At 35.0% G+C, this 13,766-nt stretch overlaps 1 protein-coding gene across 1 annotated transcript in view; it reads left to right on the top strand.

Annotated features, from left to right (window-relative positions):
* Positions 1–13,318, top strand: part of RAB10 (RAB10, member RAS oncogene family) — an 83,023-nt gene extending 69,705 nt beyond the window's left edge. The window contains exons 4-6 of the mRNA XM_007191273.3: positions 86–175; positions 531–632; positions 10,840–13,318. Of these exons, the coding sequence (XP_007191335.1) occupies positions 86–175; positions 531–632; positions 10,840–10,923 (276 nt within the window). The 3' untranslated portion in view covers positions 10,924–13,318. The remainder of the gene's footprint in view (positions 1–85; positions 176–530; positions 633–10,839) is intronic.
* Positions 13,319–13,766: the final 448 nt, after the last annotated feature.

Below are 13,766 nucleotides of genomic sequence, written 5' to 3'. Positions count from 1 at the left end.
AGAAACTAGACAGCCTCCTATAAAGTCATTTTTATTAAGCCATAATTCATGGTAGTGTGTAAATTAAAATTTTATTTCATTTTAGCATGCCAATGAAGATGTGGAAAGAATGTTACTAGGAAACAAGTGTGATATGGATGATAAAAGAGTTGTACCTAAAGGAAAAGGAGAACAGGTAAAAAGCTCTAAATGAGACTAATATGCTGCCCTTTCTTTGTGAAGATGGTGTTGCATTTGATTGTTTTTACATTAGTGGTAGTGGAGTGCACTTGAGCTATTCGCATCCTTTTAAAAATGCTATTGGAAATGATAGCTTATCATTTGAGTGAATTTTTGTTTGTTTGTTTGTTTGTTTTTTAAGGAGCTTGACCATTTGAGTCTTGACCCATTGAAATAATCTGTTCATTTTAGATAACCTAGTTGAGACTACTACCTTTAGAATAGTATTACTATTTCCTTTAGGATGCTAAAGTCATCAATTGGTAACCTGTACTTGATAATTTTATGATGATATTTTGCTTCTATTTTAGATTGCAAGAGAGCATGGTATTAGATTTTTTGAGACTAGTGCAAAAGCAAATATAAACATCGAAAAGGCGTTCCTCACATTAGCTGAAGATATCCTTCGAAAGGTAAATTTCTTTTTTCTTTTTCTTCTCTTTTCTTTTTTTTTTTTTTTTACTGCTAAGGTGCCTGGTGTCACATTTGAACCTTTCATGTTTTCTAAAGTACTAGACTTACATACAGAAATTGGGTTTGGGTGGTATTGTTTCTAAACTTTTACCCATCACCAATATATAATCCTCCAAAGTAAAGAAAGGAGCTGGAAGGAACAGGCAGCCATCTAGAAATCTCTAGGATCTAGTCAGTGGTAACAGTTGATATTCTGAGCTCCGGTACTCAGTCTCTAGCTTAATTTCATGCTCCTTTTTCCAACTTTTTGTCTGGTCCATGGTGTTATGGTTCTTCTGTTTCATTTCTCTTATATATCCTTTGCATTCCCATAGATAAAAAATTTAAGATAAGAGGTGAATCTATGATGCAGTTATTGCTACAAAATCACTATTCTTCTATATAGTCATTTCTCAGACGTGCCAGTGAAGGACATGTATATACTATATACTGAATAAATAGAGTAAGTCTGCCCCCAAATTTCATTTACCCAATCATTTCAACCTATAAGGTAAAAAAAAAAAAAAAAAAAAAAGCTGAAAATTGATCTCGGGGAATTTTACCTCGAGGTTAGTTTCTGGGTTTAATTTGTGAATCCCAAAATTTGCCAGTACAAGTAACATGTAGCAAAATTGGGAAATCTGATTTTCATATTTTTCCCTCAAATGACTAGATAAAATACACAGTTATGAATTAAGGTTATGAGTCCTGAATTCTCTATTCAGTCTTTTTTTTTTTTTTTTTCTATTCAGTCTTAATGGTATATTTAAACGCAAATAAAATAGAGAAAATCTGACACAATCCTGAAGGAGAAGCAAGTATTGTATAAGAGAAAATTTAATTGCTTCTAGTAACCCTTCTGTTTTTATACTTGAGATATTAGTATTTTTCCCCCAAAAAAAACCCCTCAAATTTCATACACACACACACACACACACACACACACACATATAAATCTAAGCTGTAATAGAGGTGGTATTATCAAGTGTAAATCTAATGGAATTTCTGAGGAACCAAGCAACTTAATTTTTTTGAGGGGAGAGCTATCTGTTTACTATAGTGTTCAAACTAGAAAAAACAGTTATCACTCATTGCTGTTTAGAGTAACTACAAAAGTTGTGCCTGTCCACATCTGCCGACATCCTGCATATCATGTCTGATATCTATAATGTATTGATATATTGAGTAATAAAAAGCAAGTTAGGATATAACATGTGTGGTAAATGATCTTTTAAAAATTATATATGATACCAAAAACACATGTACACATACACACACACACATTTGGTTATGCTTAGCAAATAAGGATCTGGAAGGATATATACCAGACTCTAAGTAGTGAGTACTCTAGTGTGATGGTGGGAAGGGGAAGGGGATACAGGACAGAATCACTTTTACCTCATGTACAGTTTTGTTTTGAAATTTTAACTTGCTTCTTTTTAAAGTTATAAAAACAATTAAAAAATATTTGTACACAACTGGATATAGGTAAAAACCCATTAGAATTCTTGAGGAAATATATTTTTATTTTAAAATATTCCTGTAAGAAACAAAAATTAAAATAGAACAGAAAAATACTAGGTAGACTACGAAAAAACATTTGTATTTTTAATTAAATGAAAGGAATAACAGATAGAAAAATACTTTAATTAGTGGAAAGTATAATACTTTGTATTTCTGAGATTGGTGGGTTACAGTGAAAAATTATTTCAGTACTTATAGGAATTATCACAAAACTTACTGAAATACCCGTGTTCTCTGTGTTTTTTCTCTTTCTGGAAATTTGGTCTTCTCCATTGTTTCTGACTTCTTTCTGTATTATATCCCTTGATCTTCTTCCAGATCTTTGCATTTCAAAAAAATAGTGCTATATAGGCATATAATTTGTGTGTCAGCGAGGTAGATCTTCCTTATCATATTAAAGGTTAAAAGGTATGGATGCACCAATAAATAAAGATCTCAGTCTAGAGTCTTCCCCAGGTAGGCAGGCCCAATTGTGAGGCAGCATTTTTTCCCCATACACATACATGCACTTTTCAGTGTGATAAAGTTATGAGTTAAAACATCAAATGTAAACTTGCTTTAAAAGATGTAAAATACAGTAGTGATTCCTGACTAGCAACCTTCTGTGCAGTGCTTTTTCTCCTGAGTTGATAAAAGAAAAAAGAACTTTAGAATGAAAGCAATTTAAAACATTTAAAACTTAATTATTTGAATAGATAATTCATTCCCATGATTCAGACATTTAAAATAAAAAGAGTAAACATACAGAGAAGTTTCTCACTATATTCCCCCAACTCCTCATTCCTCCCCCATGGGTAACCAATAATTAATTTCTTAGTTACTAATATATGAGTAAATATGAATATATATACATTTTATTCCCATCCTTCCTCCCCCCCCCCCTTTTTTTTTAAAAAAAAAACAGGTAAGGCAACATGCTCTGCACTGTTTGGCACTTAATATAAGTAAAATAGTTCCATTTTTAAAATAACTGAGTGCTACTCCTTTGAGTATTATAATTAATACAGGTTTCCCAATGAGGGACATTTAGGTGATTTTCAGCCTTATTATCTCATAAATTGTGTTGTAGTGAATAATCTTTATATTATTTTACACATGTGCAAGTATATTTGAAGGACAGATTCCCAGAAGTGGCCAAAGAGCATATAGTACATTTATAATTCTGATACGTGCTTGCCACCTTCTGCCTGAGGGCTGTACCCTTTTATACTCCTGCCAGCAGTATATGAGAATGTCTGTTTACTCAAACTCTTGGCCAACATAGTGAATTATAAGACTTTCAGATGTTTTCCAACCTGACAGGTAAAAAACACAGATTTAATTTGCAGCTCTCTTATGAATAAGATGAGCACTTTTAAAGATATGTTTAAGAAGCACCTTTGTGTTTCCCTTTTCTTTTTTTTTTTTTTTTTTTTTTTGAGATTTCTGAGATATACATTTTAAAGTAATAACTAGGATTATTACTTATAACCTTATACCAGAACATATAAGATTTTTAGAAGTTTCCTGTAATGTCTGAAACATTTATATTAACATATTTCCATACATATTTCCATACAAATACAAATATAAGATTTTTAGAAATTTCATGTAATGTCTGAAACATTTATATTAACATATTTCCATACATATTTCCATACAAATACAAATATAAGATTTTTAGAAATTTCATGTAATGTCTGAAACATTTATATTAACATATTTCCATACAAATACAAATATAAGATTTTTAGAAATTTCATGTAATGTCTGAAACATTTATATTAACATATTTCCATACATATTTCCATACAAATACAAATATAAGATTTTTAGAAATTTCATGTAATGTCTGAAACATTTATATTAACATATTTCCATACAAATAACCCAATGAAAGTTTAGTATTAGTTGTTTTGTTTGTTTTTTTATACTGCAGGTTCTTATTAGGCATCAGTTTTATACACATCAGTGTATACATGTCAATCCCAATCGCCCAATTCAGCACACCACCATCCCCACCTCACCGCCGTTTTCCCCCCTTGGTGTCCATATGTCCATTCTCTACATCTGCGTCTCAACTTCTGCCCTGCAAACTGGTTCATCTGTACCATTTTTCTAGGTTCCACATACAAGCATTAATATACGATATTTGTTTTTCTCTTTCTGACTTACTTCACTCTGTATGACAGTCTCTAGATCCATCCACGTCTCAACAAATGACTCAATTTCGTTCCTTTTTATGGCTGAGTAATATTCCATTGTATATATGTACCACATCTTCTTTATCCATTCGTCTGTTGATGGGCATTTAGGTTGCTTCCATGACCTGGCTATTGTAAATAGTGCTGCAATGAACATTCGGGTGCATGTGTCTTTTTGAATTACGGTTTTCTCTGGGTATATGCCCAGTAGTGGGATTGCTGGGTCATATGGTAATTCTATTTTTAGTTTTTTAAGGAACCTCCATATTGTTCTCCATAGTGGCTGTATCAATTTACATTCCCACCAACAGTGCAAGAGGGTTCCCTTTTCTCCACACCCTCTCCAGCATTTGTTGTTTGTAGATTTTCTGATGATGCCCATTCTAACAGGAGTGAGGTGATACCTCATGGTAGTTTTGATTTGCATTTCTCTAATAATTAGTGATGTTGAGCATCTTTTCATGTGCCTCGTGGCCGTCTGTATGTCTTCTTTGGAGAAATGTCTATTTAGGTCTTCTGCCCATTTTTGGATTGGGGTGTTTGTTTCTTTGACATTGAGCTGAATGAGCTGTTTATATATTTTGGAGATTAATCCTTTGTCCGTTGATTCATTTGCAAATATTTTCTCCCATTCTGAGGGTTGTCTTTTCATCTTGTTTATGGTTTCCTTTGCTGTGCAAAAGCTTTGAAGTTTCATTAGGTCCCACTTGTTTATTTTTGTTTTTATTTCCATTACTCTAGGAGGTGGATCAAAAAAGATCTTGCTGTGATTTATGTCAAAGAGTGTTCTTCCTATGTTTTCCTCTAAGAGTTTTATAGTGTCCAGTCTTACATTTAGGTCTCTAATCCATTTTGAGTTTATTTTTGTGTATGGTGTTAGGGAGTATTCTAATTTCATTCTTTTACATGTAGCTGTCCAGTTTTCCCAGCACCACTTATTGAAGAGACTGTCTTTTCTCCATTGTATATCTTTGCCTCCTTTGTCATAGATTAGTTGACCATAGGTGCGTGGGTTTATCTCTGGGCTTTCTATCTTGTTCCATTGATCTATGTTTCTCTTTTTGTGCCAGTACCATATTGTCTTGATTACTGTAGCTTTGTAGTATAGTCTGAAGTCAGGGAGTCTGATTCCTCCAGCTCCATTTTTTTGCCTCAAGACTGCTTTGGCTATTCGGGGTCTTTTGTGTCTCCATACAAATTTTAAGATGATTTGTTCTAGCTCCGTAAAAAATGCCATTGGTAATTGGATAGGGATTGCACTGAATCTGTAGATTGCTTTGGGTAGTATACTCATTTTCACAATGTTGATTCTTCCAATCCAAGAACATGGTATATCTCTCCATCTGTTGGTATCATCTTTAATTTCTTTCATCAGTGTCTTATAGTTTTCTGCATACAGGTCTTTTGTCTCCCTAGGTAGGTTTATTCCTAGGTATTTTATTCTTTTTGTTGCAATGGTAAATGGGAGTGTTTCCATAATTTCTCTTTCAGATTTTTTATCATTAGTGTATAGGAATGCAAGAGATTTCTGTGCATTAATTTTGTATCCTGCAACTTTACCATATTCATTAATTAGCTCTAGCAGTTTTCTGGTGGCAGTTTTAGGATTCTCTATGTATAGTATCATGTCATCTGCAAACAGTGACAGTTTTACTTCTTCTTTTCCAATTTGTATTCCTTTTATTTCTTTTTCTTCTCTGATTGCCGTGGCTAGGACTTCCAGAACTATGTTGAATAATAGTGGTGAGAGTGGACATCCTTGTCTCGTTCCTGATCTTAGAGGAAATGCTTTCAATTTTTCACCATTGAGAATGATGTTTGCTGTGGGTTTGTCATATATGGCCTTTATTATGTTGAGGTAGGTTCCCTCTATGCCCACTTTCTGGAGAGTTTTTATCATAAATGGGTGTTGAATTTTGTCGAAAGCTTTTTCTGCATCTATTGAGATGATCATATGGTTTTTATTCTTCAATTTGTTAATATGGTGTATCACATTGATTGATTTGCGTATATTGAAGAATCCTTGCATCCCTGGGATAAGTCCCACTTGATCATGGTGTATGATCCTTTTAATGTGTTGTTGGATTCTGTTTGCTAGTATTTTGTTGAGGATTGTTGCATCTATATTCATCAGTGATATTGGTCTGTAATTTTCTTTTCTTGTAGTGTCTTTGTCTGGTTTTGGTATCAGGGTGATGGTGGCCTCATAGAATGAGTTTGGGAGTGTTCCTTCCTCTGCAATTTTTTGGAAGAGTTTGAGAAGAATGGGTGTTAGCTCTTCTCTAAATGTTTGATAGAATTCACCTGTGAAGCCATCTGGTCCTGGACTTTGGTTTGTTGGAAGATTTTTAATCACAGTTTCAATTTCATTACTTGTGATTGGTCTGTTCATATTTTCTGTTTCTTCCTGATTCAGTCTTGGAAGGTTATACCTTTCTAAGAATTTGTCCATTTCTTCCAGGTTGTCCATTTTATTGGCATAAAGTTGCTTGTAGTAGTCTCTTAGGATGTTTTGTATTTCTGCGGTGTCTGTTGTAACTTCTCCTTTTTCATTTCTGATTTTATTGATTTGAGTCCTCTCCCTCTTTTTCTTGATGAGTCTGGCTAATGGCTTATCTATTTTGTTTATCTTCTCAAAGAACCAACGTTTAGTTTTATTGATCTTTGCTATTGTTTTCTTTGTTTCTATTTCATTTATTTCTGCTCTGATCTTTATGATTTCTTTCCTTCTGCTAACTTTGGGTTTTGTTTGTTCTTCTTTCTCTAGTTTCTTTAGGTGTAAGGTTAGATTGTTTACTTGAGATTTTTCTTGTTTCTTTAGGTAGGCTTGTATAGCTATAAACTTCCCTCTTAGAACCGCTTTTGCTGCGTCCCATAGGTTTTGGGTCGTCGTGTTTTCATTGTCATTTGTCTCTAGGTATTTTTTTATTTCCTGTTTGATTTCTTCAGTGATCTCTTGGTTATTTAGTAACGTATTGTTTAGCCTCCATGTGTTTGTCTTTTTTACGTTTTTTTCCCTGTAATTCATTTCTAATCTCATAGCGTTGTGGTCAGAAAAGATGCTTGATATGATTTCAATTTTCTTAAATTTACTGAGGCTTGATTTGTGACCCAAGATGTGATCTATCCTGGAGAATGTTCCGTACGCACTTGAGAAGAACGTGTAATCTGCCGTTTTTGGATGGAATGTCCTATATATATCAATTAAATCTATCTGGTCTATTGTGTCATTTAAAGCTTCTGTTTCCTTATTTATTTTCATTTTGGATGATCTGTCCATTGGTGTAAGTGAGGTGTTAAAGTCCCCCACTATTATTGTGTTACTGTCGATTTCCTCTTTTATAGCTGTTAGCAGTTGCCTTATGTATTGAGGTGCTCCTATGTTGGGTGCATATATATTTATAATTGTTATATCTTCTTCTTGAATTGATCCCTGGATCATTATGTAGTGTCCTTCCTTGTCTCTTGTAACATTCTTTATTTTAAAGTCTATTTTATCTGATATGAGTATAGCTACTCCAGCTTTCTTTTGATTTCCATTTGCATGGAATATCTTTTTCCATCCCCTCACTTTCAGTCTGTATGTGTCCCTAGGTCTGAAGTGGGTCTCTTGTAGACAGCATATATATGGGTCTTGTTTTTGTATCCATTCAGCCAGTCTATGTCTTTTGGTTGGGGCATTTAATCCATTCACGTTTAAGGTAATTATCGATATGTATGTTCCTATGACCATTTTCTTAATTGTTTTGGGTTTGTTTTTGTAGGTCCTTTTCTTCTCTTGTGTTTCCCACTTAGAGAAGTTCCTTTAGCATTTGTTGTAGAGCTGGTTTGGTGGTGCTGAATTCTCTTAGCTTTTGCTTGTCTGTAAAGCTTTTGATTTCTCCATCAAATCTAAATGAGATCCTTGCTGGGTAGAGTAATCTTGGTTGTAGGTTCTTCCCTTTCATCACTTTAAGTATATCATGCCACTCCCTTCTGGCTTGCAGAATTTCTGCTGAGAAATCAGCTGTTAACCTTATGGGAGTTCCCTTGTATGTTATTTGTCGTTTTTCCCTTGCTGCTTTCAGTAATTTTTCTTTGTCTTTAATTTTTGCCACTTTGATTACTATGTGTCTCGGCGTGTTTCTCCTTGGGTTTATTCTGTATGGGACTCTCTGCGCTTCCTGGACTTGGGTGGCTATTTCCTTTCCCATGTTAGGGAAGTTTACGACTATAATCTCTTCAAATATTTTCTCTGGTCCTTTCTCTCTCTCTTCTCCTTCTGGGACCCCTATAATGTGAATGTTGTTGCGTTTAATGTTGTCCCAGAGGTCTCTTAGGCTGTCTTCATTTCTTTTCATTCTTTTTTCTTTAGTCTGTTCCGCAGCAGTGAATTCCACCATTCTGTCTTCCAGGTCACTTATCCGTTCTTCTGCCTCAGTTATTCTGCTATTGATTCCTTCTAGTGTAGTTTTCATTTCAGTTATTGTATTGGTCATCTCTGTTTGTTTGTTCTTTAATTCTTCTAGGTCTTTGTTAATCATTTCTTGCATCTTCTCAATCTTTGCCTCCATTCTTATTCCGAGGTCCTGGATCATCTTCACTATCATTATTCTGAATTCTTTTTCTGGAAGGTTGCCTATCTCCACTTCATTTAGTTGTTTTTCTGGGGTTTTTTCTTGTTCCTTCATCTGGTACATAGCCCTCTGCCTTTTCATCTTCTCTGTCTTTCTGTAACTGTGGTTTTTGGTCCACAGGCTGCAGGATTGTAGTTTTTCTTGCTTCTGTTGTCTGCCCTCTGGTGGTTGAGGCTATCTAAGAGGCTTGATGGGAGGCTCTGATGGTGGGTAGAGCTCGGCCCTTCTTTCTAGAAGCTCTCTGAACCCCGTCGTTTTGGGTATGCTTGATTAAATCACTCTGGCCCTTTTTTTTGAGAGTCTGTTTCAAGGGTCTAAGTTAAATTGTGCAAGCACAGACTGAATGATATGCTAACTGAATAAATGTAGTGACCTCCCTGGCTATAAGCACCCATATATCTTTAACTGACCCACACCCAGGAGTGCCAGAGAAAGAGTACTGCCTATGCAACTTTTCTTGCTGTGGCCAGGTGCTGAGCTGCCTATTTCTCTTCTGTGCGTTTTTCACAAAGACCTTTTTAATGCAAAACTTGCATCTTTAACATACAGTGAAAAGAAGAATTCCGTAAGGCAGTGAGAGTAGGTGGGTTAGCTCAAAGTGCAAGTAGAAATTTCACCTCAGTATGAATTCAGCAGGCCTCTCTTGGGCTATGTGAGTTTTAGAAATTATTTTAATTTTTTTCCCCTTGAGCTACCTTAACTTTATATTGTTTCCATGAGAAAATAAGTTCCCACTTATATCCTAGCTTTTAAAATTCCATTCATGATGAACACTGTTACACACACAACAGCATGGATAAATCACACAGGATAAATTGCACAGGCTGATACTGAGTAAAAGGAAAAAGAAATCAGATACAAAAGAATACATAAAATATGGTTCCATGTATATGAAGGTCAAAAACAGAAAAAACTAATCTATGGTGGTAGAAATCAGAGTATTGGTTACCTTTAGGAGGGTAGTACTGACTGGAAAGGGACACAAGGGAGCCTTCTGGGGGCATATTATGTTCTATATTTTGATCTGGTGGTTTCACAGCATATATTAAAAATCCATCAAGCACAGTTAAGATTTGTATACTTTACTGTAGGTATGCTATCCCTAAAATAAATTCTGCTTTCATACATATAGGCTATCCACTTAAAATAGTATATTCTTCTGATTATACAAGTAATATTTAGGGTGTTGGGGGAATAAAGGATTATACAAAGAGGAAAATAAAATAATTCATAAACCCACCACCTAAGGGTTACTACTATTAACATTTTGGTGTCTCTCATTTTGATTTTTTTCTGTATCCATTTTTAACATGAATAATACAACTTTGCATTCTGCCCCACCCTATTTCCTCCACTTAATGTTAGTGTATCATAGTTAAAATTGCCTTTTTAAAGCAATGCTATGGAAATACAAGCTCCAATCTCAAAAGGCAAGTAAAACTAAACAGAAAAGTGCTGTTTCACTACTCTGAAGTTAGACATGATCCATCATTGGTTTTATACATATGCTTGATGATGCTTTTTAAGTACTAAATACTCAGGGGTCAGGCCAGGAGATAACGTACCTCTCTTCACAAGAGTTAGGGCAGAGAACGTTTCAGAAGTTCTACAAAGGAAAGCCAGGAGGCCTCAAGACATTTCACAACTTTGAAGAAAAAGGCAAAATGAAGATCAAAAACAAAACTTCCATTTCTTTACTTTGCATGGGAGGGAAAACCTATCTCATGTGACTGTAATTGCACTGTGTTACTTAAATTAACATTTATGAGAATATTGCTGTTAAATCTTGATTTATCCATGGCATTGTTTTTTCACGGGTTGCTTTCCTTGTGTGTTTGTTCCAGACCCCTGTAAAAGAGCCCAACAGTGAAAACGTAGATATCAGCAGTGGAGGAGGCGTGACAGGCTGGAAGAGCAAATGTTGCTGAACGCTCTCCTGCTCCATCAGTTACCATCCACCACCCTGTTTTCTCTTCCTGCTGCAAAATAAACCACTCTGTCCATTTTTAACTCTACAACAGATATTTTTGTTCCTCATCTTTTAACTCCTAGTCCACCTGTTTTATTTGTTCTTTCATCTGTGACTGCTTGCTGACTTTATAATTTTCTTCAAAGAAAAAAATGTATAGAAAAATCATGTCTGTGAGTTCATTTTTAAATGTACTTGCTCAGCTCACCACTGCATTTCAGTTGTATTATAGTCTAGTTCTTACCAACATTAAAACCTATAGCAATCATTTCAACTCTATTCTGCAAATTGTATAAGAATAAAAGTTAGAATTAACAATTTTATTTTGTACAACAGTGGAATTTTCTGTCATGGATAATGTGCTTGAGTCCCTATAATCTATAGACATGTGATAGCAAAAGAAACAAAAGCCAGGAAAACACTCATTTTCGCCTTGGATATGTAAATGGGGTTAATTTTGTCCTGTGCCTTATGTGGAAAGGAACTTCTTTGGTTTTTCCTTTTTTTGTTTTGGTGGAAGCATGTGCAGGAGACATATCATCGAAACATAAAGCATTAAAATGTTTGTGGTTTGCTTGGCTGTAATTTTCAAAGTAGTTAATTGAGGACAAAGGATAATGCAGAAATGATAGCTTTGGTTTGCGGCGTCTCATTTTAAGTGGCCTTGATATTTAAAACTATTCCTGCCACCGGTTCTTTTCCTTGGCCACTTTTTCCTTGTGTCTCTTCCTGCATGCTGCTTTATTTGCTTCTCCCCCACCACCCTGTGGTATGAGTTATTTAAAAATGAAAGGGGTAAACTAGCAGGTTTGTCAAGTTTAACATAAAGCACTGATTTAACTTGCTAAGTAAACTGAAAGATAAATTCTAACTGCCTGTTATCAAATGTCAGTTAACTGTGTCCTCCCCTCATTTTCTCTCCCCTAAAGCTTCTGTCCCAGATTCCTTCATTTGCTGTTCGACTTCATGTTCCTCTTCTCTTTCCCTCTTTGTTCCCTTCCTGTCTCTCCATTGAGTTTATGAAATGGAAGAGTTAATTGCATGCACTAGTGTTTGGAGGGTGTTGTGGTTCGTCTTTCTAATTAGGTGTATAGCCTATTCACTTTCCTAGAATAAACCTCTTAACCTAAATTTGAATAGTCTCCATTTTGGCAACTCCTCTAGCAGTTTGGTAGCCCAGTCAAGGTTGTTTCAAAAAGATGGGAAGGAGGAGTGAAATTTATTAACATGTTTGCCAAATATATTGAGATTTGGCCTTTGAAGAACTTTTTTTCAGTGTTAAGTTGTCTTTACCTTAAGATTTAGAAGTACTTTAGAATATTATTAATTTTAAGTCCTATCTTCACATCCCTTTGGAAAACTTGTATTACCATGGATTTGGAAAAAGGACAACAGAGGCTTTTCATGTGAAGATAAGATACTCTAGCTCTCTCTCACCCTGTCATTTTTTCACTTCATTTTTCTAGTTTTGCTTCATTGCTTATCATTAGGATAGGGTAAGTTAAGTTTGCTATGCTGCTGGCATCCTAAGATGATACCTTTGTTGAAATAACTGTGAATAGCATGATTCATTTCTAGCAGAGGCTGAGTTTAGGACAGCAGCTTCCATTGAAAAGTCTTTTTGTGTCGTGGATAGCATTTTAATGACCTCTTGGCTCACATAAACAACATAGGGACGTATCTGCTATGAACATCCATGAATTTTCAGATAGTGCCCTAAAAGTGATTTTATATGCCTCACTGGTGGTTGTTGTTAGGTTTTTTCCCTCACTTGACTTTATCATTGTTTACTACTAGTAAAAGCAGCATTGCCAAATAATCCTTAATTTTCCATTAAAAATAATAATGAAATGATGTTAAGCTTCTCAAAAAGTTTTAGGTTAAACCTACTGTTGTTAGATTAATTTTAATGTGTTTGTTGCTTTCTTTTATCTGGAATGTGGCAGTAGCTTTTTTTATTTTTAACCCTCTTTAATCCTTATTCAGTTCAGTGACTTAAGGTTTGAGAGCTAAACACTGGGATTTTTGGGTAACAGACTGACAGTTTTGTTGTTTGCATACTTATAATTGGCATTGTACATAGAAAGGATATGGCTACCTTTTGTTAAATCTGCACTTTCTAAATATCAAAAAAAAGGGAAATGGAGTATAAATCAATTTTTGTATAACCTGTTTGAAACATGAGTTTTATTTGCTTAATAATAGGGCTTTGCCCCCTTTTCTGTAAGTCTCTTGGGATCCTGTGTAGAAGCCGTTCTCATTCAACACCAAACAGTTAAGTCCATTCTCTGGTACTAGCTACAAATTCGGTTTCATATTCTACTTAACAATTTAAATAAACTGAAATATTTCTAGATGGTCTACTTCTGTTCGTATAAAAACAAAACTTGATTTCCAACTGCGTGGCTTGGTTTTCATTTATTTATGGAGTTTAAGATGGAGGATTCCTTCTGGAAATAGTGCAGAATAGCAAACTGGGTATTAGAGGAGCAGAAATAGAATAACTTTTTCAACTAGGGAATGCTGGGAAGGCAATTTCAAGGGCTATCATTGGAAGAAACTGCATTTTAAACGCAGAATCATCCCGGCATCAAGTGCACAACCATAGTCCCTCCCCAGCTAACACTTGCTAGAATGTGCCAGAGGCCAACTACAACTGAAGTCAGCTGATTACCCAGGGGCACCAAGGTAAGGCTGCCATGCTGGAGGATGAATCCTTGTTTTAGCAGCGACTGTCCTCTTATCTGAAAAATGTAAAGTGTTTCCTACTTTTTTTGTGAACCATAAAAAACAACTTTGGCT

The sequence above is a fragment of the Balaenoptera acutorostrata genome, chromosome 12, assembly GCF_949987535.1.
Source record: "Balaenoptera acutorostrata chromosome 12, mBalAcu1.1, whole genome shotgun sequence".
NCBI lineage: Eukaryota > Metazoa > Chordata > Mammalia > Artiodactyla > Balaenopteridae > Balaenoptera > Balaenoptera acutorostrata.
Note: the sequence above shows the minus strand (reverse complement) of the source record. Positions and strands in the feature narration are given on the sequence as shown.